At 41.7% G+C, this 27,260-nt stretch overlaps 1 protein-coding gene across 6 annotated transcripts in view; it reads left to right on the forward strand.

Annotated features, from left to right (window-relative positions):
- The window catches only part of ZCCHC7 (zinc finger CCHC-type containing 7), a 240,347-nt gene extending 229,636 nt beyond the window's left edge, over positions 1-10,711 (forward strand). For all 6 annotated transcript variants that reach the window (XM_081510583.1, XM_081510591.1, XM_081510601.1 and 3 more), the window contains 3 exons: positions 229-324; positions 7,443-7,560; positions 9,398-10,711. In XM_081510583.1, coding sequence (XP_081366709.1) covers positions 229-324; positions 7,443-7,560; positions 9,398-9,837 — 654 coding nt within the window. In that variant the 3' untranslated portion in view covers positions 9,838-10,711. The remainder of the gene's footprint in view (positions 1-228; positions 325-7,442; positions 7,561-9,397) is intronic.
- Positions 10,712-27,260: the final 16,549 nt, after the last annotated feature.

Here is a 27,260-nt window from a genome sequence, read left to right on the forward strand (position 1 = left end):
GGAGCGAGGAGGGTGAGGAAAGAACATGTTGATGTTAAGAATAAAAGAATTGTTATCATGTTACACACTTTAATCACACAGAACCATCTGAATATGGGTTCTCCACACTAAACTGTAGGAGGCAGTGTTTCTAAGGAATCTTTTACCTAAAAAAAGTTCTTTTAGAAAGTATGAGGTTTTAGTTTCCCCCTGACATTCACTAAATCTTCACAAATATTCATTTTGCAGACCAAACCTGGACCACCTAAAAAGCCAAAGACCCCTTCTGGACAATCAACCTTAGTGTATTGCTACAACTGTGGGCAAGAAGGCCATTATGGACATGTAAGTTTAAGTGGTAATTTGGACATAAAGCGTTCTGTTGCTTAGGAGTGATTGCTAAAGGGTGAACTTGAAAAGAATAATTCTAAACACTTAACCTTTTTTTTATAAACTAATATCTTGAAGTAAGACTTAAGTATATTTTCAACTGATTTACTTCTTCCATCCCTACCAGAGTAATAGATCTGACAGAGCACATTCCTATATTTGTTTTAAATATACATGCAGGTTAATCTAAAACAAATACAGCTCATAGAATTATTCAGACAAATAATACTAGTTAATAGAATGGTTTACAATTCTCAGGAAATTCAAGGATTGATAATACTTTGACCCAGCAAAATCGTGATTTTAGATTTTCTACATAGTTCTCCAGTATCTCTGGTTTTCTCTGGTACTGTGTTCACTGAAATCTTTACCACTTACATGCAAACCCCAACACTCACTGGTGGAAGGATAGAGGGGTGCTGCCTTGTCAACCAGCCTGCCCACCCCACACATGCCCAGATTCCCTATCCCACCTGCATATTTTCTAACCCTATCTGAAAGGGCTAAACCTGTGTTCTAGATGCTGAGGTGTCAAAACAGAAGCTGTGAGGTGGGAGTGAGACTCCTAGCCAGTTACTTCATTAAGTATGAATAAGCAGCAGCTCATTGCAGAGATGGGATGCAGTAAGAATCAATTCACAGCCCATACATTCTGGGAATCTTGAGGAAGAGGAGGAAAGGCAGTGGCATAAGAAATAGAAAATCTGTACAGAGAAATACACTCCCAGTCTCCAGATAGGCTTCTGACAGCCTAGAAACCAAAATAAACTGACATCAAATCAGATCTGATGACAGGAAGTGGAAAGCATACAGAAGTAGGGAGCCCTCAAAATGGCTAGAGGTATGACCAGTAGATGGAGTGGTATTGCAGATCACATCTTGAGTTCTGACCATGGCACTTCACCAGGGTAGAGCTCTATGATATGGAGAGAGATAAAAAGTCTGGAGAAGAAAAAGCGTGGGACAGAGTCCATCAACAGATGAAGTTTTCCTTCCTTATTGGGACAGTAGAACTATGAAGTGAGGGATAGAATATGAAAGCTAGGATGGAGTTCTGACCCTTAGTTGTAATTTTTGCTGTACTGCTGACAACCATGTGACTTACATTGTAGGTGCTGGGGATGTGGGAGGGGGAATGAGGAGTCAGTGTTTAATAAGGACAGAGTTTTAGTTTAGGAAGGTGAAAATTTCAGGAGGTGGATAATGATGAGAGTTGCACAACAATGTGAATGTACTTGTGTCACTGATATAACTTCACTTTTATAGAGCTCACACTGAAAACCTAGTTAGAGAATTTTAAATTTTTTTGCAAAGTTATCATCTCCAGATCTTTTTCTGCTCTGTGTTCCTTGTTGCCAAAACTCAGATGTTGCTAATACTGTTTAGTGAACATTTTCACATAAGCAGTCCACTGCCACACAAATCACATAGATGTATCATTTATGCTTGCTTACCTCTTTAAAGAAGCAGAGTATAATTTCAGCATTTATGTTTGTTCAATTAAGGAAAAACAATTATAGTTGAACACATACTGCTTACTAGTCACTCCTGTTAATGGAGATAGGAAATATATTAAAATCATTTGGAATTTGTCCCTGAAATCTAGATTTAGATGATTTTTAATTTACAATAAAGCAAATTTGGCAGCCTTATCACTGCCATAGATGAAGAACTCTAGACTATCCACACTAATGAAGAAGATCAGTGGTGTGGCTAATCCACAATAGTAGATAAATTATATAGCCAACTATCAATTGTCTGCGCTAATGGAGGGGACCAGCGATGTGAATAATCAAAATATAATTTACATGTAGCTTTGGAAAATGTTTGTAGTACTCTATAACTCTGTATAGCCACATCAGTCTAGACTATACAGGATCCAAATAGGAGACTGTGTAGGTAGGTAGTTACCAGATGTCTGAGGATGCCTCCCCTTCAGTTTCAGAAATTCAGCTGTACAGATGTTAATAAATAGCTTCTTCATGTGAAAGATACTCTAAGGTAAATGTGATTGCTCCCTTCTCTAATTCCACTCGCTCTCTAATTGGAGAGGGAGAGATGATCATAAGCAGCTCAATATGAGGCAAACTGATAGGAAACGGTGGTCACTGTATAAGGAGACCACTCCAGGATGAATGGGGTGCTGGGAGTATAAGAGTACTAGTACCTTTTTGTAATTGTGATTTGCTCTTAGGCTTCCAGGATGGGTTGTGGGTAAAGAATCCACCTGCAGTGTAGGAGACATTTGAGACCTAGGTTCAATCCCTGGGTTGAGAAGATCCCCTGGAGGAGGAAATGGCAACCCACTCCAGTATTCTTGCCTGGGAAATCCCATGGACAGAGGAGCCTGGCAGGCTTCTCATTTGCTCTTTATATTTTACAATTAGAATCTGTCTTAGTCCATTCAGACTGCTATAAACAAGCTACCATAGGCTGAGTAGGCTTATAAACCACCGGAATTTATTTTTTACCAAGATCATGGTGCAGAATCAGTGTCTGGTGAGGGCCGCTTCCTCCCTTTCTTGCTGTGTCCTCACATGGTGGAAGAGGATAGAGAGCTCTGTGGGAATCTCTTTTATAAAAGTTCCACCCTCATGATCTAATCATGGTCCCAAAGGGTCCACCTCCTAATCCCATCACCTTGGGGTTTATATTTCAACACATGAATTGGATTGAGGGGACACATAAATGTTCAAGCTATAGCAGAATATTAGACCTAAATCTTTTATGAATGTCCTTTATTCTGGAAACTTGGTGCCACCGTGGATAGAGATTTATAAAAGCAATTCTTTATGTTACCATGTAGGTTTGCCTTATAACTTTCAATACCCAAAAAGAGTCAGAAAGTCAACAGCAGGTTAGATCTAAAGATAGAAGAAGAAAATTATAATGAACTAAATTACTGAAATAGAAAACGAGATTAAATAACATCATTAAAACCAAAAGCTGGTTCTTTGAAAACATTCTCTTTTCAAAAGAAAAGAGAGAGACTTCTGGAAAAGCTTATCAAAGAAAAGGAAAAGATACAAATAAATGATGAGTGAAAAGTGTAAATAGCTTGAAATACAGTATAATTTTTTAATTATAGAAGAATACTGTATAAACTTCATGAAGTTCAGCAATAGGGACTTCCCTAGCTATCACGTGGTTAAGACTCTGTGCTTCTACTGCAGCGGCCATAGGTTTCAATCCATGGTCATGGAGCTGAGATCCCGCTTGCCACATGGCCAAAATAAAGTTCAATGTTAAATCTGAAAATACAAATAAAATAAATAACTCTACGGAAAAATATGAACTAATCAAATTGACTGCAGAAGAACAAACCTACATGAACCAATACCACTAAAAAGATTGAATTAATAATCAAAATTCTCCCCACCAAAATATACCAGAACCAGGTAGGTTTGTAGTCAAGTTTTACCAAACAGATAGATAGATAATCCAAAAGAATACTACTCAACTTATCTTGTGAAGCTATTATAACCTAAAGCTACTTAAAAATATTTACAGAATGTTACCATTTTTATGAAATCTGAACACTTCAAACTTATAATGTTGTTTATTGGCATATTTATTAATAGCAAATTAATAGTAAAGTATTAAAGCATGGGAATGGCAGACACCAACTTTAAGACCATGGTGGCTTCTGGAAAGGGAAGGAGATAAATGGGAAGTGGGAAGGACAGTTACACAGAAGATCTCAATTCTATCATTAATGCCTTGTGGGAAGAGAACTGAATTAACAGTAAATGTTGATTTGATAAAGCTACATGGTTAGGTATATATTTCCATTACTTTATTTTCTGTACTTTAGTGTGTATTTAAAATGATTCCTAGTTCTTTAAATTACAAATTATGTCTCTTAAGTGTATGGCTGCCAGCTTGATCAGGTATCTTAGAATTACAACTTGAGTATATAATGACAGAGTTATTATAAATCAGCTAAATTCTATGCAGGTAATTCATATATTTTCTTCCTAAGATAGCCTCCATTATCTTAAAGTAGAGTGTTCCTGTGAAACCTTACCTAAACCAAAGTAGCTGTAAAGCAGAGAAGCAGTTACCTTATAACACATCTTTCCAATGAGTGCAAAAAATAAGTGGAGATAAAACACAGATGCTCACAGACACAGTTCAAAGCTATGGCGAATTGATGCTGAGATGCTGAGTGTAGTTTATGAGGAGGAAGCTTGATGGCCACCACTCTTGCGCCAGTCAGTTCAGTTCAGTCAGTCGTGTCCAACTCTTTGCAACTCCATGTCCGTCACCAGCTCCCAGAGCTTGCTCAAACTCATGTCCATCAAGTTGGTGATGCCATCCAACCATCTCTTCCTCTGTTGTCCCCTTCTCCTCCTGCCTTCAATCTTTCCCAGCATCAGGATCTTTTCCAATGAGTCAGTTCTTCGCATCAGGTGGCCAAAGTATTGGAGTTTCAGCTTCAGCATCAATCCTTCCAATGAATATTCAGGATTGATTTCCTTTAGGATTGACTGCTTTGATCTCCTTGCAGTATGAACAGTATGAAAAAGCTACTCCGGTTACTCACTGTATAATGGTTGCTGCAAAACATGCTAAAAGCTATTTTCACTTTTCACCTTTTCTTACAAAGGTGAAAATCGGCTTCATAGTTCTTTCTGTTAGTGAAAACAAGTCTTTCATAAAAGTGAAGCAGTGTAAAGCGAAAAAATTTTTTAAATTTATTTATCTATTTGTTTACTTTACAATATTGTGTTGGTTTTGCCATACATTGACATGAATCAGATTCAAGTCAATGTAAAGCGAACTTTTAAAAAGCAGGGGCTACTTGTACTTTAACTTTTCTTTAGTACCTAGCTAAGAAGTACTGACAACCTAGACAGCATATTAAAAAGCAGAGACATTACTTTGCCAACAAAGGTCCATCTAGTCAAGGCTATGGTTTTTCCAGTAGTCATGTATGGATGTGAGAGTTGAACTATAAAGAAAGCTGAGCGCCGAAGAACTGATGCTTTTGAGCTGTGGTGTTGGAGAAGACTCTTGAGAGTCCTTTGGACTGTAAGGAGATGCAACCAGTTCATCCTAAAGGAAATCAGTCCTAAATATTCATTGGAAGGACTGATGCTGAAACTGAAACTCCAATACTTTGGCCACCTGATGCGAAGAGCTGACTCATTTGAAAAGACCCTGATGCTGGGAAAGATTGAAGGCAGGAGGAGAACGGGACTACAGAGGATGAGATGGTTGGATGGCATCACCAACTGAATGGACATGAGTTTGGGTAAACTCCGGGAGTTGGTGTGGACAGGGAGGCCCCTGGTGTGCTGCGGTACATGGGGTCGCAAAGAGTCGGACATGAGTGAGCGACTGAACTGAAGAAGTACTGAATGTTTATGGTAAATTTTAGGCAGGATCGCAGAAGACAGAAGTGAAAGGTTCCAGAGAGCAGCCTTTTTCAAATGAAAGACATTATTTGGTTTGCAACAAGTTGAATGGATCTTTGTCACAGATCAGGATAAACAAAGCCTACTACATGGGACATGGCTCAGGCCAAGGATGTGGATTTAGGAACTGGCAACCACCAGAAGACCAGAGGAAGGAGAGTGGGGTGAGTGAGAGGAGTGATGTTTTCATGAGTAGGGGGAGCAAAGAGGAGAAAGATTTCCTTCAAAATCATATAGGAGCACTTTCAAGCTAGACAAACCCACCACCACCCTCAGTTCAGTTCAGTTCAATCGCTCAGTCGTGTCTGACTCTTTGCGACCCCATGGACTGCAGCACACCAGGCCTCCCTGTCCATCGCCAGCTCCCAGAGTTTATTCAAACTTATGTCCATTGAGTCAGTGATGCCATCCAACCATCTGATCCTCTGTTGTCCCCTTCTCCTGCCTTCAGTCTTTCCCAGCATCAGGGTCTTTTCAAATGAGTCAATTCTTTGCCTCAGGTGGCCAAAGTGTTGGGAGTTTCAGCTTCAACATGAGTCCTTCCGATGAATATTCAGGACTGATTTCCTTTAGGATGGACTGGTTGGATCTCCTTGCAGTCCAAGGGACTCTCAAGAGTCTTCTCAAACACCACAGCTCAAAAGCATCAATTCTTCAGCGCTCAACTTTCTTTACCATCCAACTCTCACATCCATACATGACCACTGGAAAAACCATACCTTTGACTAGATGGACCTTTGTTGACAAAGTAATGTCTCTGCTTTTTAATATGCTGTCTAGGTTGGTCACAACTTTTCTTCTGAGGAGCAAGTGTCTTTTAATTTCATGGCTGCAGTCACCATCTGCAGTGATTTTGGAGACCAAGAAAATAAAGTTTGTCACTGTTTCCTCTGTTTACCCATCTATTTGCCATGAAGTGATGGGACTGGATACCATGATCTTAGTTTTCTGAATGTTGAGCTTTAAGCCAACTTTTTCACTCTCCTCTTTCACTTTCATCAAGAGGGTCTTTCTTCTTCGCTTTCTGCCATAAGGGTGGTGTCATCTGCATATCTGAGGTTATAGATATTTCTCCTGGCAATCTTGATTGCAGCTTGTGCTTCATCCAGCCCAGCATTTCTCACCACCCTGCTCCCCACTATAAGAATCACTGCCCTTGTGAGCAGTGGATGTTGACTTAAAATAAGCTTGCAAAAACCACTTGTGTGAACGAAAAAGAGCAAAAGTCTAAGAATTTAGCCCCACATCAGAGTGTAAATGTGATGAGAAGAAGAAGAGGAGAAGCACTTGAAGGAAGGCTGTTGGAAGAGACAGAGATGCAAAGGACTGATAAAACAATTTCAAATGAAACAAACCCTCTAACAGAAGAACAAGGCACTGCTGGGGGAGAATGTTGGCAGGAAAAACTTTAAAAATATCAGAAGGGTTTCATAGGTAAAGAAGTAAAGGAAGAAAACCCAAGCCTGAAAGACTAGCATGTAAGCACAATTGAGTGTTTGATCCTCCCAGTGTCTCAGCAAACCACAGCCTGTGGCCATAGTGCATATGAGTGATGCAGGGCTCATCTCTTAATTACAGTGGTCCATAATCTTACCAAATGGTTATCTGAACAGTGTGACCTTATGACATCATAATTTCAAATACAATTTGCAGGAATGTACAGAAAGACGAATGTTTAACCAGACCTTTCCAACATCTCCATTCATCTATTACTATGATGACAAATACGAAATCCGGGAGAGAGATCAGAGAATAAAACGAAAAGTGAAAGGTATGTTACTAGATTTTTTCCTTAATCGCCTTTGCAATAGTTCCTAAATTTCTTGCCTTTTTTTTTTTTTTTTTTTTTGTGCTATCTTTGCAAACTGCTTTGTGGTCCTTTGGTTACCATGGGAAATGTTTTTAATAATTACTGTAGAAACTGGAACTTTCTTGATCTCCAGAAGTCAAGCACTCACTTCAAAAATCCTGCATTATAATCTGTTCACAATGAACATTTTTCTCACACTGTGATTATTTTAGAAAATGTCCAGAAAAACACTTTTGTCCATTTATGCATGCAGAATTTTTAAAGGCTCCTTTGAGATTTTTCTTTTCAACAAGTAATTATGTTTTCCCTCTAGTATTTTTCAAGCAAAGAAAAAGCTTTCTCTGCTCGGTGATTCCTAGAGCTTCCCCAAAGAAGTCATTTTTTATTGGCCACCATTATAAGCAGAGCTCCAGATCCACAGTCACCCTCCATTTCTTTATTTGCCATTGCTAACATAATGCTCTTTCTCACCAAATTGTTTTATAATTTACATCTATTCTCTCTACGTCTCTTCTTTCTTGCTATATACTTCAAGATGATTTACAAAGTTACTTTTTTTGCCTTCAGGACCAAATAGTTCTGTATTTTTCATGTTTGCTCATACATTGTTGACCCTTGGCCTTTTCATTATTCTTTTCCTGACTCTCTGAGTTCAGTCCTTTCAAAATGAAGACACGAATTCTAGAGAAAAGTAGATGACTCACTTCCAACTCCTGCATATTTTACATATTTTATTTTATATAAAGTTTATCTCAACTATATATAGAGAAATTACAGTATAAGAAGATAATGATTAGCAGCTGAATTTTTAAAAGATTACAAAGAAATGCACCAAAATGCCATCTCTGGATTAAAGGGTTGTGTGTGCTTTCTCTTTTATTTTCTCTATACTTTTCTGTATTTCCCATCTTTTAGTTATTGACAACCCTGTGATACAGATCCACTTTGAGGCTCGCTATAGTGGACTTTGTGTTTTATACTGAAGTCTATAAGTAATTACTTACTTTTGCTTTGTATTCTAGAATTCATTTTTGTTCCCTAAATATACTACTTCATACTCCACCTCATTTTTTTTTATTGGTGATTTCTGTAATCTTTCAAGGTTCTGTTGATATAACTTTTCATCTCTCACTGTACCCTCACCTCCCACTTATCCCTTCAGAATCACTACATCAGATATTTGCAGTAAGAGCGCCAAGTCCTGACAAAATAGAACGTCAGATCTGGCACTTAAACCTCTTGGATATACAAGTGCATGCACATGTGCACACTCGGTCTCCAAGCTAGTGATCTTTACTCTGAGGAATAATCTGCTGTCCAGTATGGCATTCACCTATAAGTACTGTGGCCAGACTTTATCTTCAGAGGATAGTTGAAATGTCATATGAAACTGTCAGAAGGCCATTTTCTACATTGCTTCACCTTATCATCAAGGACTCTCGCTTTATCACTACAGGAACTTGAGTTGGTCAGACATGACTTTTCTTCACGAAGCTAAAATGATTACTTCTCTCACTGATCTCTGTCTCCATTGTTTAACCTAGTTAAACTGTGTTGAGCAAAATAAATATCATTGGATATCTGGATGTTTTTCATGTTTGGAAATATAGAACTACAACCACTGAGTTTTTAGTGAGTGATTTTAACCTTAGTAAGGGCTCTTTAGAATGTCATATCATTAATGCATTTAAGTATCTGGCTTTCCTCTCTGCTGAGTTATTTACAGACCAGTGAAAGCTCTGAATATGCTATGCCAGTCTAACTGCTGAATATGCAGAAATACTTTTATGTTTTCCAGAACTCCAGAAAAATGGGGACTTGCCAAGGAAGTTCAAGAGGCCTCATGTGGAAGCAGCAGATAAGAGGCCCCGTGATATGAGAACAAGCCATGCCTCATGGAAAAACAACAGGTGGCCTCAAGAAAAGAAAGAAACCCAAAAAGAAACCATGAGCAGGAACATGAGAGAACGTGAGAAGCACAGAAAGGCTGCCAGGTGTCATGAAGACGATGAGGACTTCCCCAGGGGCCTCAAAGTCCACTCTACTCCTGGCACTTCCAGAACGCAGAAGCCTCACAAGCCCTTTCACCACTCATCACATTACCTCAAGCCAAGAGAAGACAGGCTGCCCAAGGAGGGCAAGCGGGGCAAGCATAAGAAAAAGGAGAGCTGCTTGGAGGAGGATAGCAATGATAATTTGTTTCTCATTAAGCAGAGGAAAAAAAAGTCTAAGCTGTGAGTCAGCTTCTGATTGGGCTTCCCAGTGTTTGTCTGTTCTTCATGTCTACAACATCCTGTCCGTATTTTTATTATCTGTGATTAAATAAAATGAGATTTTTGGTTTTGTTTCTGTAATCTCAGTGATATCTAGAGCTATTGAACAAAGTCCTTGAAGATCTCAGTTCTCTATGTTCAACAGGTTCCTAGGTAAGAAAACAGATAAACTTGGACTTCCCCTGTTCCCAGATGTCATTTTTATTCACTCAGTATCCTAGGGATAGGAAAACTTAATCTTTTCACAGAAAAGTTTTTGAAATATTTTGAAAAAATAAAAACTCATTAAATGTAATTCATCTAGTATGAGTATGAAAATTAAGTCTTTATAAGGAGAAATTAGCACTAATATGGAAAATTCATCCCTCTTTTTTAGCATTCCTTTCAATATTGGAAAGGATAATAACTATATATCTAAATCTGGCTTTTCTTGCTTCTGAAGCTGGCATTAGAATCTTACTTTGATCAGAGCATCACAGGCTGAAAATGAAGGTGTCTCCTTGAAAGCACTGAAGAGACGGGGAATTGGATTTTATAACAGAAGTAAGGAATCCATCCAGAGTAAATGTTGAGAGACAGATATCCTGAACCAAGTGAAAAGAGCCATCAAAAATTTTGACTTAATTGCAGTGAAATCATTTTTTACTATTTTTATAGCCATTCCTGAGGAATACTGTCCCTCAGATATTTAAGATGAATGTTACCCAACTTAAAAAATTGTTTCCTTCTCCTGGGTTTTTTAACTACCGAGGAGTTATACAGAAATTTTTGTATTTGTGACCTTTTGTACTTACCAGAGCCTAATGTTAGAATAAGAAAAATAAAATGTCTGAAATGTACATTTGTCTACTATGTAAAATGACAATGAGAGTTTGAGTGACAAAGGGCACACTTGGGTTGGACAAGTGACTGAAGTTATAGAATCTCTATAAACTGGAGTCAAATGCCCTTACTTCCCGAGCACTAGGTCTATGCCAGAATAAAATGAGATGGGGAAACATATTCCTCCATGGTCTCCAACAACTGGAGTCTTAAATTTGTGGTTCCTTCTTGGGAACCATGTGTCTGGTAGCATCAGCTCTCTTTTGAGGGGAAGGGAGAGTCTCTGCTCTGAAATCAGACTGAAGTCTTTAGTCCATCACCTTCCCTGTGGCTACCCAGCTTTAGCTAAGTGTCAGCATCCGTTATGTGTTGGTGCTTGGCTTCCTAACATCTACTGGGATTGTTTTACTTGTTTTGACCCTAAGGTAAGTGTACAGAATCTTTTTAATAACCCTGCTAAAAGTGGCAGCCATGAAAAACGACTTCATAGAATGCTGAGCCTTGAGATAATTGGCATTGTTTCTCAGTAGGACTTGGGACAAGCGTGGCTTGCTATTGACATGATGTGACTAGCATTCCTGCGTATCTGAGGACCTCTAATTTCAGGGCAGAAATGGGATTGCCTTTCATACTCAAAAAACGAGGCAGGAAGAAAGGAAACACTTTTCTGTTTGTTTCTGAGCATTATCTTATTTTTCCTCCCCAATTTTTTTTTTTTTTTTAACATTTTGTTGGGACATTTAATTTGCCCTTCAGGTCCATGTATTTAGATGAAGTTAGGAAACACGGCTGCTTTTCTTCACTTTGGGGAAGTAGGGAATGGTAAGGAAAGAGCAGAAACGTAAGAAGAGCTTTTGTTCCATTTCCTCTTTGTTGCCCTTGGCCCCTGGCTCTTAAACCAAGTGTTCGGTTCAAGTCAGTAAGTCTACTAACACACTAACTTTCCATACAAGAATAAGGAGTTTACCAATCTGACAATGAAATAAGATTTTAAATGGATAAATGTGATTAAGAGAAGAGCAGATGTCCCAAACAGTAAGGATCCACATAGTTGCTAAGATTGTGTGTGTCTGTGCTCAGTTGCTTAGTCGTGTCCAACTCTTCATGGCCCCTAGCCTACCAGGCTCTTCTGTCCCTGAATTTTCCAGGCTAGAATATTGGAGCAGCTTGCCATTTCCTACTCCAGGGGATCTTCCCAACCCAAGAGTTAAACCCTGGTCTCTTGAGTCTCCTGCACTGGCAGGCAGATTGTTTACTACTGCATCACCTGGGCTTCCTAGTATATAGTTATACCATACTTTTTAAATAATTCCTCTGTTGTTGAAGTTTTTGGTTGCTTCTGATTTTCATTATTTTTTTTTAATTCCTCTATGCACTTTGTATCTTCTCCAGTTATTCCATATAAAACCAAATTTATGGGTCAAAAAGCATGCGTATATTTCACGGAGGTTTTAGTACATGTTGGAAATTATATTCCTAGCAGTATATGAGAATGTTCATCTCCTCATTCTCACAATCAGTTCAGTTCAGTTCAGTCGCTCAGTCATGTCCTACTCTTTGCGACCCTATGAATTGCAGCACGCCAGGCCTCGCTGTCCATCACCAACACCCGGAGTTTATCCAAACCCATGTCCATCGAGTTGGTTATGCCATCCAACCATCTCATCCTCTGTCATCCCCTTCTCCTGCCCCCAATCCTTCCCAGCATTAGGGTCTTTTCCCAATGAATCAACTCTTCGCATGAGGTGGCCAAAGTATTGGAGTTTCAGCTTCAACATCAGTCCCTCCAATGAACACCCAGGACTGATCTCCTTTAGGATGGATTGATTGGATCTCCTTGCAGTCCAAGGGATTCTCGAGTCTTCTCCAACACCACAGTTCAAAAGCATCAATTGTGCTGCGCTCAGCTTTCTTCACCGTCCTACTCTCACATCCATACATGACCACTGGAAAAACCATAGCCTTGACTAGACGGACCTTTGTTGGCAAAGTAATGTCTCTGCTTTTCAATATGCTATCTAGGTTGGCCATAACCTTCCTTCCAAGGAGTAAGTGTCTTTTAATTTCATGGCTGCAATCACCATCTGCAGTGATTTTGGAGCCCCAAAAAATAAAGTCTGACACTGTTTCCACTGTTTCCCCATCTATTTCCCATGAAGTGATGGGACCAGATGCCATGATCTTAGTTTTCTGAACGTTGAGCTTTAAGCCAACTTTTTCACTCTCCTCTTTCACTTTCATCAAGAGGCTCTTTAGTTCTTCTTCACTTTCTGCCATAAGGGTGGTGTCATCTGCATATCTGAGGTTATTGATATTTCTCCTGGCAATCTTGATTCCAGCTTGTGTTTCTTCCAGCCCAGCGTTTCTCATGATGTACTCTGCATATAAGTTAAATAAGTAGGGTGACAATATACAGCCTTGACGTACTCCTTTTCCTATTTGGAACCAGTCTGTTCTTCCATGTCCAGTTCTAACTGTTGCTTCCTGACCTGCATACAGATGTCTCAAGAGACAGGTCAGATTGTCTGGTATTCCCATCTCTTTCAGAATTTTCCACAGTTTATTGTGATCCACACAGTTAAAGGCTTTGGCATAGTCAATAAAGCAGAAAGAGATGTTTTTCTGGAACTCTCTTGCTTTTTCGATGATCCAGCGGATGTTGGCAATTTGATCTCTGGTTCCTCTGCCTTTTCTAAAACCAGCTTGAACATCTGGAAGTTCACGGTTCACGTGTTGCTGAAGCCTGGCTTGGAGAATTTTGAGCATTACTTTACTAGTGTGTGAGATGAGTGCAATTGTGCGGTAGTTTGAGCATTCTTTGGCATTGCCTTTCTTTGGGATTGGGATGAAAACACCTTTTCCAGTCCTGTGGCCACTGCTGAGTTTTCCAGATTTGCTGGCATATCGAGTGCAGCACTTTCACAGCATCATCTTTCAGGATTTGAAATAGCTCAACTGGAATACCATCACCTCCACTAGCTTTGTTCGTAGTGATGCTTCCTAAGGCCCACTTGACTTCACATTCCATGATGTCTGGCTCTAGGTGAGTGATCACACCATCGTGATTATCTGGGTCGTGAAGATCTTTTTTGTACAGTTCTTCTGTGTATTCTTGCCACCTCTTCTTAATATCTTCTAGTTCTGTTAGGTCCATACCATTTCTGTCCTTTATTGAGCCCATCTTTGCATGAAATGTTCCATTGGTATCTCTAATTTTCTTGAAGAGATCTCTAGTTTTTCCCATTCTGTTGTTTTCCTCTATTTCTTTGCATTGATCACTGAGGAAGGCTTTCTTATCTCTCCTTGCTATTCTTTGGAACTCTGCATTGAGATGGGAATATCTTTCCTTTTCTTCTTTGCTTTTTGCTTCTCTTCTCTTCCCAGCTATCTGTAAGGCCTCCTCAGACAGCCATTTTGCTTTTTTGCATTTCTTTTTCATGGGGATGGTCTTGATCCCTGTCTCCTGTACAGTGTCACAAACCTCTGTCCATAGTTCATCAGGCACTCTGTCTATCAGATCTAGTCCCTTAAATCTATTTGTCATTTCCACTGTATACTCATAAGGGATTTGATCTAGGTCATACCTGAATGGACTAGTGGTTTTCCCTGCTTTCTTCAATTTCAGTCTGAATTTGGCAATAAGCAGTTCATGATCTGAGCCACAGTCTGCTCCCGGTCTTGTTTTTGCTGACTGTATAGAGCTTCTCCATCTTTGGCTGCAAAGAATATAATCAATAACATGGAATATTTTCATTCCCTTTTCTTTTTGCCACTCTGATAGGCAAAGAAACATTATTTGTTAGTGCTGTGGTGAAAATATTGATGTGAGCTGTGTTTATGTAAGGAGAGACAGGATTAACAGTGTATCAACAACCTGTTGATAAAAGATACAGAAACAGCTCCTCATAGGAAACAACTGAAAATTCTTCTGACAACAAAAGATTGCAAATGAAATAATACAACCTTTCATTCCTTCATTGCTGTCTTGATTCCTTGATCTTATCATTTTTGGTTTTCATGGTTTAGAGGGTGCTGCTGGCATCTAGTGAGTAGAGGCCAGGAATGTTGCTAAAATGCTGTGGTGCACAAGACAGTCTCCTGCAACAGAAAGGTGAGCAGCCGAAAATGTCAGTAGTGCCGAGGTTCAGAAACCCTAATTAAAACCCCAACCCATTTCTCAAAAGGAATTCTCACCAGAAGGAGTTGGTGCAGGTTGCCTTCCACATATTATAAGCTTATATTAATATTATATTAATACTTTCATCAGACTGGTATTTGAGAGTTTGATGGGACATGTCCCGCTCATCTGAAATAAGGGCCACTAGTTTCATGGCATGAATATTTATAGACCATGTGGACCCCTTTGTGGAAGGACAAAGCCCCTGGTAACTCAGCCATCTTAGGGGAATACTTATTAGTATAACCAGAAAACATGGATACAAACTTTAGAGCACCAGACTAGAGTGTTAGCTCTGTCAAGAGAATAGTGGTGTGAGAACAAAGGGAGTTAGCTGAGGCAGGGGGCGGTGCGGTGAGGAGGGTTGGAGACTATCTAGTGGGTCATTTGATTGGTTAAGAATGTGTCGGTAGGTTGTAGATGCCATCACCAGGATGCCAGTCCAGCACAGGCACTTAGGGTTTGGGCTTATCAGCATGACAAAGAAGTACCAACCATTGGAAGACATGCAGTGCATGCCATGCAAAGAATCGCTTCACGCGATGAAACCATTTCAGAGTTGCTCTATCCAGAGGAAAGTTTCTGGTGCATTTAATGTATGTTTAACTTATATGATGGACATTCTACTACCATCCTAACAATTGTGAAATAAATCAGTTTTTCAAGTGATTTACTAGGAAGTATTTCCAATACAACCAAGTGAGGGAGTGGGGAAGTGGGACAGAGAAGAGAATGTATCAAATTGGATGCCTTATCAAGTCAGGGTCCCACAAAGGGCAGCTCTCAGACTCCCAGAGGAGCACTAGAGACAACATGGGCCACCTCAAAGTCTTCCCTGATCAGGGCTAAAGGAGTATGTGTTCCTGTATCATTTTTTGTTTTGTGTTAAATAAGTCAGTCATTGTTTAAGAGCTGCTTCAGGAGCCTTTTTCAGTCAACTCTGTCTTTCTGTACACCCAGGCAAATTGGGTTTGGACAGTGAGAGGACAGCCCCCTGACAGTGACACGGGGATATGAATGAAACACGTCACCTGCTACAACCATAAACTCAGAAATCCTTCCCACTAAATATTTGGCAGTCATACACTAAAATGTGGGTGTTTTTTTTTTAACGCAAAAAACCCCCACAACTTCATTTTGACGGACTGTATGTAATCATTTTTTCAGACTTATCAGCTTATGGTATTCATATATAACAGTGTAACATGAAAGAGTCCAAAATACCAAATTTATTGCAGCATATATCATAGCCATTATCAAAAGTTTCAGGGAGTTCTACTTCCAACCAAGACTGGAGTAACAGGGACCAGATTTACCATCCATCCTGACACTAAAATAATGTGAAGCAGTTTTCAAGACATTAAACATAGACAAAGAAGGACAGTGTCCTTTTGAGAGATGACCCCTGACTGCCCCAGCAGACTGCTAAAAGTGTTTTCCAGTTGTGGAGCACGGAAGGGAACCTAGGAAGGGCCTCATTAAGGAAACAGCTGGGATCCTAGAAAAGCCAAAGTGTCTAGTTTGCAGATTGGATTACCAGAAAGGAGAGAGCCAAATAGAGAGCCCAAAGATCTACCTGCAGAGGGTCCCCAGCTAAGTACTGGTTGGTGCATATGTGTGAGGAAGCCACCAGAAAGAATTAGAGGGAACTGTTGGTGGAGCTCACAGAGGGCCAAAAATAGTTTCTGTTGTCACCAGAGTGGGAAACTTCATAGTTCATGCAGCATTGACTACAATACTCAGAAGAGTTTTTGCCTTGATAGTGGGGGGAAATTAGTCCTGGTCTAAACCTCTCTGGTTCTGCCTAACTAGCTTAAAACCAAGACATGAAAGAGCCAAAGTGTTTCCAAATAACTTAACCAGTTCCAAGAACAAAGCTCAAGGAATACAAAAGTATGCAGCACCCAATAAGGTCAAGTTGACAATGGAATACTACCAAAAAATGCAAATTAATCTATAGTAGCAGAAGATCCATGGTTGCTTGCAGGTGGGGATGGTTGGGTCAGGTAGGAAGGTTAGGAAGGGGCAGGCACAAGGAGACCTGGGGATGGTAAATACCTTCATTATCTTGATTGTGGGGATGGTTTCACAGATGTGTGTATATGTGTGTGTGTGTGTGTGTGTGTGTAAAAAGTCTTAATTTCATTCATAATTTACTGGAAACATTTTAATGTTTTTTTCACTGAGTTGGGAATATTCTGGAAAAAAGAGAGGGCAAGACCAAGGATCAGTAATCCACAGGCCATCCTCAGAGGTTTTTTGTTTTTTAATTATTTATTTATTTGGCTGTACTGGGTATTAGTTGCAACACATAGAATCTTCATTGCTGCATGCAGGATCTTTAGTTGTAGCATGCAGACTCATAGTTGTGGCATGTGGTATCTAGTTCCTTGACCAGGTATTGAACCCAGGCCACCTGCATTGGCAGTGTGGAGTCTTAGCCCCTGGATCACCAGGGAAGACACCATCCTCAGTTTTGTTACCTGCTTTGCCCATGGCAGGCCAAGAAGGAGAATGATCACAAAACAAGTGTCTAACTTTTGGGGCCTGGGGGAGGGCAGTAGCTGACCTCTCAGGCCCAAGTGGTAGCAAGTGTGTCTAAGAGGCATGCTAGTGAAAAATCTGTACCAGCATCGGGACCATGGCCCACAGGCTGGTGTCTGACTTCGTGGCCTAACATTCAAAGCTTTCCCAGTTCGTCTTCTGCCTCCTTCACCCTTCCAAACCCATTGGATAAATGACTAGTCCCTGAACAGGTCATGCTTTACCTATGCTTTACCTATTCCTTCCAGAATATCCTATTCTACTTTTATGAACACTCCAGACAACATTAATCCTTCTCTCTTTGGTATTCCTGTGTGAGTTATTTAGTCAACAGATCTTTACTATGGATCCTTTTGTGCCAGGTAGTACTATTGCTTAAGGTTGACTTTACTAAGAAATCTCAAGGCTCAAAGACTAACAAACACAAAAATGACTGTCATATATGTGAGGAGTGCAAGGACGGATATGGGTCACTCTGTCAAAAAGAGTCAAGGAGATGGCAGGACCTCTCTTGCCCAGGACTTCCACTGGGTCTTCATAACAGAATGCAAAATTTCCAGAATAGCAATAGGAAAGAGCCCTTCAGGAAGAAGCAATCTAGAGATATGAAACAGCAAGGCTGTTTGCCCATCCTCATTTCCTGGGGCCCAAACTAGATGACTTGAAGCTGTAGAATTTGTTCTTTCACAGTTCTGGAGGCCAGAAGTCCAACATCAAGATGTCAACATAATTTCCTTTTTAAATTTTTTGAAAATTGAAGTATAATTGATTTACAATATTATATTAGTTTCTGGCATACAACATAGTGATTCAAAATTTTTGTAGATTGTACTCCATTTAAAGTTACAAAGGAGAGGAAATATTATGTGATCAGTCGTGTCCAACTCTTTGCAGCCTCGTGATCTGTAGCCCACCAAGCTCCTCTGTCCATGAAATTTCCCAGCCAAGAATACTGAAGGGGGTTGCCATTTCCTACTCCAGGGGATCTTCCTGACCCAGGGATAGAACTCATGATTCTTGCATCTCCTGCATTGGCAGGCAGATTCTTTACCACTAGCGCTACCTGGGAAGCCCACACAAAGTTATTATAAAGCATTGGCTATATTCCCTGTGCTGTACAATATATTCTTGTAACTTAGTTATTTTATACATGGTAGTTTATACCTCTTAATTCCTCTACCTCTATTTTGCCCCTCCCCCTTCCCTCTCCCTACTGGTAGCCACTAGTTTGTTCTCTATATCTGTGAGTCTGCTTCTTTTTTGTTACATTCACTAGTTTGTTGTATTTTTTAGATTTCACATATAAGTGATAATCATTTGGTATCTGTCTTTCTCTGTCTGACTTATTTCACTTAGCATAGTGCACTTCAGGTTCATCCATGTAGATTTGTATGAGCTGTTTATATATTTTGGATATTAACCCCTTATTGGTCATTCCACTATGTAAGTGCCATGATAGTTGGTTAAACATCATACTCGTGGTCCTTTTTAGGAAAAGTTGGGTATCAATCCCTTGATAATGAATGTAAGTCCTCCAGTTTCAGCATGGGTTGTGTTCCCTCACAGTACCTTTTTGAGCATACAACTAGCATTAAGTGCTTATAACTGGCTGTTCTATGGCAGTGTCATGGAGACAGGGCTATATTTTTAGCTTTCACACAATAGTTCAAAACCCAAATCCACACGTGAGGAGCAGAAGTCACAAAAGAAAGTAAGACCACAGTTCCCATAGCAAGGCAGATGGAAACCCATGAAGAACCCAGAATTCACACCCCAACCCATGCCCTGGTCAGGCGTGGCCCACACTGGACCTCCACTGGTCATCCAGCTAACTCGATAAACACGTCTTGAGTATCTTACCTGAGCCAGGTTCTGTGCTGACATCAAGGGCTACCCTACCCTTGAGGAGCTCTCATTTTCTCTAGTCGGTGAGACAGATTCGAACTCCATTCAGTTCTACAACAGGTATTTATAGAATACCTACTCTGAAGTCATGGCACAGTGATGAGCCAGACAAATAAGATCCATGCCCTCATGGGGCTCATAGCTCATAGGAAAGATAGACTCCATACAAGTGAATTGAGTGCTACAAAGTGTTCCTGGTGTAGAGTAAGGGCTCAAGTTCAGTTCAGTTCAGTCGCTCAGTTGTGTCCAAGTATTTGCGACCCCATGAACCGCAGCACACCAGGCCTTTCTGTCCATCATTGACTCCCGGAGTCCATACAAACCCAAGTCCATCAAGTCAGTGATGCCATCCAGCCATCTCATCCTCTCTTGTCCCCTTCTCCTCCTGCCCCCAATCCTTCCCAGCATCAGGGTCTTTTCCAATGAGTGAGCTCCTCGCATCAGGTGGCCAAAGTATTGGAGTTTCAGCTTCAACATCAGTCCTTCCAATGAACTCCCAGGACTGATCTCCTTTAGGATGGACTGGTTGGATCTCCTTGCAGTCCAAGGGACTCTCAAGAGTCTTCTCCAACATCACAGTTCAAAAGCATCAATTCTTTGGCACTCAGCTTTCTTTATAGTCCAACTCTCACATCCATACATGACCACTGGAAAAACCATAGCCTTGACTAGATGGACCTTTGTTGACAAAGTAATGTCTCTGCTTTTTAATATGCTATCTAGGTTGGTCATAAATTTCCTTCCAAGGAGTAAGCGTCTTTTAATTTTATGGCTGCATTCACCATCTGCAGTGATTTTGGAGCCCAGAAAAATAAAATCAGCCACTGTTTCCACTGTTTCCCCATCTATTTGCCATCAAGTGATGGGACTGGATGTCATGATCTTAGTTTTCTGAATGTTGAGCTTTAAGTCAACTTTTTCACTCTCCTCTTTCACTTTCATCAAGAGGCTCTTTAGTTCTTCTTCACTTTCTGCCATAAGGGTGGTGTCATCTTCATATCTGAGGTTATTGATATTTCTCCCGGCAATCTTGATTCCAGCTTGTGCTTCCTCCAGCCCAGCGTTTCTCATGATGTACTCTGCATATAAGTTAAATAAGCAGGGTGACAATATACAGCTTTGAAGTACTCCTTTTCCTATTTGGAACCAGTCTATTGTTCCATGTGCAGTTCTAACTGTTGCTTCCTGACCTGCATACAGATGTCTCAAGAGGCAGGTCAGGTGGTCTGGTATTCCCATCTCTTTCAGAATTTTCCACAGTTTATTGTGATCCACACAGTCAAAGGCTTTGGCATAGTCAATAAAGCAGAAAGAGATGTTTTTCTGAAACTCTCTTGCTTTTTCGATGATCCAGCGGATGTTGGCAGTTTGATCTCTGGTTCCTCTGCCTTTTCCAGAACCAGCTGGAAGTTCACGGTTCACGTATTACTGAAGCCTGGCTTGGAGAATTTTGGGCATTACTTTACTAGCGTGTGAGATGAGTGCAATTGTGCGGTAGTTTGAGCATTCTTTGGCATTGCCTTTCTTTGGGATTGGAATGAAAACTGACCTTTTCCAGTTCTGTGGCCACTGCTGAGTTTTCCAGATTTGCTGGCATATCGAGTGCAGCACTTTCACAGCATCATCTTTCAGGATTTGAAATAGCTCAACTGGAATTCCATCACCTCCGCTAGCTTTGTTTGTAGTGATGCTTCCTAAGGCCCACTTGACCTCACATTCCAGGATGTCTGGCTCTAGGTGAGTGATCACACCATCATGATTATCTGGGTCGTGAAGATCTTTTTTATATAGTTCTTCCGTGTATTCTTGCCACCTCTTCTTAATATTTTCTGCTTCTTTTGGGTCCCTACCATTTCTGTCCTTTATTGAGCCCATCTTTGCATGAAATGTTCCCTTGGTATCTCTAATTTTCTTGAAGAGATCTCTAGTCTTTCCCATTCTATTGTTTTCCTCTATTTCTTTGCATTGATCACTGAAGAAGGCTTTCTTATCTCTCCTTGCTATTCTTTGAAACTCTGCATTCAAATGGGTATATCTTTCCTTTTCTCCTTTGCTTTTCACTTCCCGTCTTTTCACAGCTATTTGTAAGGCCTCCTCACACAGCCATTTTGCTTTTTTGCATTTCTTTTTCTTGGGGATGGTCTTGATTCCTGTCTCCTGTACAATATCACGAACCTCCATCCATAGTTCATCAGGCATTCTGTCTATCAGATCTAGTCCTTTAAATCTATTTCTCACTTCTACTGTATAGTCATAAGGGATTTGATTTAGGTCATACCTGAATGGTCTAGTGGTTTTCTCCACTTTCTTCAATTTCAGTCTGAATTTGGCAATAAGGACTTCATGATCTGAGCCACAGTCAGCTCCTGGTCTTGTTTTTGCTGACTGTATAGAGCTTCTCCATTTTTGGCTGCAAAGAATATAATCAATCTGATTTTGGTGTCGACCATCTGGTGATGTCCATGTATAGAGTCTTCTCTTGTGAAGGGCTCAAACATATGTTGATAGAATAAAGAGATAAAGACTATGTCTTCTTTCTCCTCTCTCAGAGGGTCCTGAGAGAGGAGGACATACGTTTCAGTAAATGAATGTTCCTCACTGCTCCCCAAGACCATCCTGTGCCTGAGAGTACCAAAATAGGGATAACTAAAACCTTAGTCCACTGGACTGGGAGGTTGACCTTCCAAATGGAAAGGTCCACAGTGGTTCCTCTGGAAAGGTGGCCTAAGGCTAGAGAGGGTGAATGTGGGGCTCCTGTTGTAGGGTTTCGGGGTTACTGAGCTTGCTAGTGTTGCTCTGTTAAGCCTCAGGCAGACCAAACAGGACAAAGCCTTCTAAAATTATCAATGTGAGGTCTGTTGTTCAAATGGAAGAGCAAAGAAAACTCAAGTCCACTGACATAATGCTGGAGCAGAAATAGCCCTCATCTTTCAGAAAACAACCACACAGACACCTGCTAAAAGAAGTATCTCAAAGTTCCGTATTTTAGAAAGAAAACCCCTGGGTTTCAGGACTGTCCTCAGTTGTAATCCATCAGACTTGTTTTCCTGCCTTCAGAGAGCTTTCATTTTGATTGGAGGAGAGAGAAACCCTGAAACAGCAGTAACTCAAGTTGGAGAGAAGCCCAGCTGTAAGACTGTGCAGGACGGGGTCACTTCCAGGATCAGTGATGGTAGGGGCCCAGGAAGGCCCAGGGAGACTTCACAGAGGAAGTGACCTTAGAACTGGCCCTTGGAGCAGAGAGAAGACTTTGACATGTAGGATAAAAGGAAATAACGTTTCAGAAGAATTCCAGGTATAGGCAATAGCTGATATGTAGGAAAATCCAGAGCACAGTTAAGAGGGTCTAGTTCATTTGTCTTTACTATGGATGACATGAAAGGGAGTAGAAGGAGGTAATTGGATCAAGATCACTAAAGGCTCCACATTTCAGGCCAAGAAGTGTGGTCCTCTGTGTTTCATTTTCCTCTTTCATAAAAATGGAAAGAACACCCTTTCTGTTGTAAGAATTAAAGTATCTAATGGATAGCACCCTCAGACATGGATTTAGATCAACACAGCACCACACAAGTTAGCACTTTTATAATATTAGTCCTTTCAGACATTGCTCTTCTATGGAATTAAGTATTCTTTATCTGCCTTTACACAGAAAGGTAGTGGGTGGTTGCATCAGTCAGGGTTCTCCGGAGAAATAAAACCGATTTTTTTTTACATAAGACCACACAGTTGTTGGGACCAGCAAGTATAAAATCTGTAGGGCAGGCCAGCAGGCTGGAAACTCAGACAGGATTTCTACCTTAGAGTTTTGAAGTAGAATTCCTTCTTCTTCAGGAAACCTCAATTTTTGCCCTTAAGATCTCAGCTAATTAGATGAGTCCTTCCCACATTGTGGAGGATAATCTCCTCTACTGAAAGTCCATTTGTTGTAGATGTTAATCACATCTATAGATCACCTTCCTAGCAACATGTAGACTGGTGTTTGATCAAATAACTGAGTGCCCCATCACCTAGCTAAGTGGGCATACAGAATTAACCAACTCAGTGGTCTTGTTAAACCTTAGTCCCTAGAACATGGTACCAGACCTGCCAGATGACTTCTGTACCTTGGTAATAATTTTACATTATTTATTCCTGCTTCCTGCATAAAACTTTCCACGTACCAGAACGAAGCTGAATGTCTATGGAATATATTGTGCCAAATGCTGATGCAGCCAGATATGCAGACTTCGACTTGGTGCCAAGAAACCCTTCCTGACTGGAGTTTCCAACAGTGAGACAGACCACCTGGGATGAAGTGGGCTTGGGAAGTAGTCAACCAGAGGAGATTTAAGCATCTCCTGAGAGTGGGCCCAGGCGCTGGGAGAGAGCCCCTGTGGAGGGTCAACGGATTCTGATAACTCTAGATTCTAAAAATGTTGCTCAGAAAAGTCCCTGCTTCTTCCTCCTCTCTATACCCCTCCCCTACCCCAAAGTAAGGCATCAGAGGCTGGGGCAGAACATGGAACCTTCCCTAAATGGAAACTATCTGCATGTTTTTCTCACCCTTCCTCCACCAGTCCCCTCTCCCCAGCCAGTTTCGCCTGGTTGATCTCTCTGGGAGGGGAGCTTGTCAAATTCATCTCTGCCTCAGCCTCCTTTCACACCCCACCTTATCCTCCACGCCTATTCCCCATGGAGCCTTAGGGGGCCCAGGGGATCCACCTTCATCCTGAACAAGACATGGGTCACCAACCACTTCTCTTCTGTGCCTACACCCAATTAATCATCTCTTCCTGGTGATTTGCATGGCAACCCTCTTGTACTTAGCTGCTCAGGGGAGTTTTCTGGTTTCATTGCCTCAATGAACACTGGCCTCCTGGGTCACTCTGGATTCCCCTGCTGACCCACCACAGACCTGGCCTCCGCAGCCTGCCTGTCTGTGCTCCAGAAGGTCCTTGTGTCCTCAGGAGGCTTCCCTTACCATCAACAAGCCAGGCTCTGTATGCAGCACCATCTCGCAAGGGTTGGCGAGGTCTTGGACAGGGCTGGATTCTTAAAGTTCTGCTCAGAGCTTCAAAGGCCTAAGAGATTGCCTAGTCCACTCTGGCCCACTCAATTTCACCTCCACTTAACAGATGGGGAATCCGAGACAGACAGGGAAGAGGTTTGTCCGTGGTCATACTTCAAGTCAGAGGTAGAGCTGAGCCTAGGCTTTGGGCCCCTTTCCCTCAGCCCTCCCTGTCTTTCTGTGCCACACCTTGTCAACAGAAAATAGAAAGCATCTGAAAACATCAGCATATTAGGAGTGAGCGAAAAACATATTTAGTGTTTAAATTTTGAAACTCAACAACCTCCAGGCATCCTCTGCTCAGATGGCAGCAGTTTGCAAGATGTTCTGGGAATGGCCATGGGCTGGGCTGTGGCATGGAGCCAGAGGGTGGGTGGGAGAAAAGACCTTCCTCTCAGCCAGGAACTCTTTTAGCACAGAAATCTGGGTATCTCCTAAGTCACCCCTCCCCACAGAGTCATTATCACGAGCCAGGGAACAAATGAACATGAGGATACAGGAACTAGACCAAAGGACAGGGAGAAAATTAGAAAGGAGGGGGAAACAGCAGCAAATCCAGGGAATACAAGGGAGACGCTGGAAAGATTCCCAGACCATCATGGGCCTGCAGAAGTCCAGACACTTGCTATAAAAGATCATCTCAGGGTTTCCATGACAAGGAAACTGTCAAGATCAGAAAGTCACTATTCTACAAGTTGGATGACCTTTAGAAGTTCTTAAGTCTAGAACCCTCTGCAGTACATAAGGGAAACCCATAGAGTGCTTCATATCCTGCAGAGTCAGGAGCAGAGCCAGGACTGGAGCCTAGTCCCTGCCTCCTCGTGTGGGACTGTCTCCATGAGCCAGGATGGGCCACAGGGCCAGGGTTTGGAGGAGGCTTAGAGCAGGGGACCTCAAAGACAATGTTGAGCTTTCTGGAGCCCTGGAGCCTGGTGAGACAGAAACACCACACAGAAAAGCTGGGGGTATCTTTGTGACAATAGACTCCTGAAGTGCTGAGGAGAAACCAGTGCGGTTGTCATGAGGAAAGAAGGGCTATGAAAGTGAAATTTACAATTTGTGAGAGAGGGAAACTGAAAATGTGCTCTCTATCCCATGCAAATTGTCTGTGGCTTTTTGTCCCACACCTGCAGCAGCTCATGGCATATACAACAGCAGGATCCGTGGGTTTCGTTCCCACGGTCCTGTTCCAGGAAAATGGAAACAGAGATGGCCCCTGTCATTCAGGGAAGGATGTGCTGGGGTGCCCGGGCTCCACGTGGAGGTGTCCGCTGGGCTGAGAGCCAGTCGCCTTTGTGCCTGACTGAGGTAAACCTGGTAGGGACTAGCTCCTAGGGACAGCATTCCTAGGGGGCCCCTGCCTCCCCTGCCCTCAGCTCCAGACTCCCTGCCCTGCTCACCTCCTGTCACTCCCCCTTTTGTTCTGCCCCCAGATACCCCCATGTTTTTATTCTTGTGAGAATTTTCTCATGCTATATCTCCTGCTGGAAATGCCCTCCTTCCTATGCTTCTCCAATCCTGTCAGCCCAGTCAGAAATTCCATGAGGAAACCTCGCGTTCGGTTTGAGGCGCTAGCAGTGTCTCTCCCAACTGTGCCTCTCAACTTCATGTAGCCCATATCTACTTCCAGTTGTCTATTTATTCTTTCAGTCTCCCTCAGAAGACTGGGAGCCCCATGAGGACAGTTGCTGTGTCAGGTTCATCTTTGTATTCCAAAGACAAGCCCTTCGCTTGGCGCCATTGGAAGCCAGGGTACAGGCTGCCACCATCGCAGTCAGAGCCAGGGCTGTCATCGCCAATCACTCAGGGTCACCTTTCCCTTGGAGTCTCAAGAGACTTCAGTCTTCTACATAGGGTTCCAAAATGTGGTCCACTCGAGAAGGGAATGCCAAACCACTACAGCATTCTTGCCTTGAGAACCCCATGAACAGTATGAAAATGACACTGAAAGATGAACTTCCCAAGTTGATAGGTGCCCAATATGCTACTGGAGAAGAGCGGAGAAATAGCTCCAGAAGGAATGAAGAGGCTGAGCCAAAGTGAAAACAACCAGGTGTGGATGTGTCTGGTGGTGAAAGTATTGTCTGATGCTGTTAAGAACAATATTGCACAGGAACCTGGAATGTTAGGTCCATGAATCAAGGTAAATTGGAAGTGGTCAAACAGGAGATATCAAGAGTGAACATCGACATATTAGGAATCAGTTCGGTTCAGTCGCTCAGTGGTATCCGACTTTTTGTGACCCCATGGACTGCAGCAGGCCGGGTCTCCCTGTCCATCACCAACTCCCAGAGTTTACTCAAACTCATGTCCATTGAGTCGATGACGCTATCCAACCATCTCACCCTCTGTTGTCCCCTTCTCCTCCCGCCTTCAATCTTTCCCAGCATCAGGGTCTTTTCCAATGAGTCAGTTCTTCGCATCAGGTGCCCAAAGTATTGCAGTTTCAGCTTCAGCATCAGTCCTTACAATGAATATTCAGGACTGCTTTCCTTTAGGATGGACTGTTTGGATCTCTTGCAGTCCAAGGGACTCTCAAGAGTCTTCTCCAACACCACAGTTCAAAAGAATAAATTCTTCGGCGCTCAGCCTTCTTCATAGTCCAACTCTCACGTCCGTACATGACTACTGGAAAAACCATACCTTTGACTAGACAGATTTTTGTTGACAAAGTAATGTTTCTGCTTTTTAATATGCTGCCTAGGTTGGTCATAATTTTTCTTCCAAGGAGCAAGCATCTTTTAATTTCATGGCTGCAGTCACCATCTGCAGTGGTTTTGGAGCCCAAGAAAATAAAATCTGTCAGTTTCCATTGTTTCTCTATCTATTTGCCATGGAGTGATGGGACCAGATGCCATGATCTTCGTTTTTTGAATGTTGAGTTTTAAGCCAG

The sequence above is a fragment of the Giraffa tippelskirchi genome, chromosome 1, assembly GCF_054371585.1.
Source record: "Giraffa tippelskirchi isolate mGirTip1 chromosome 1, T2T-mGirTip1v1.2.pri, whole genome shotgun sequence".
In the NCBI taxonomy this organism is placed as follows: Eukaryota; Metazoa; Chordata; class Mammalia; order Artiodactyla; family Giraffidae; genus Giraffa; species Giraffa tippelskirchi.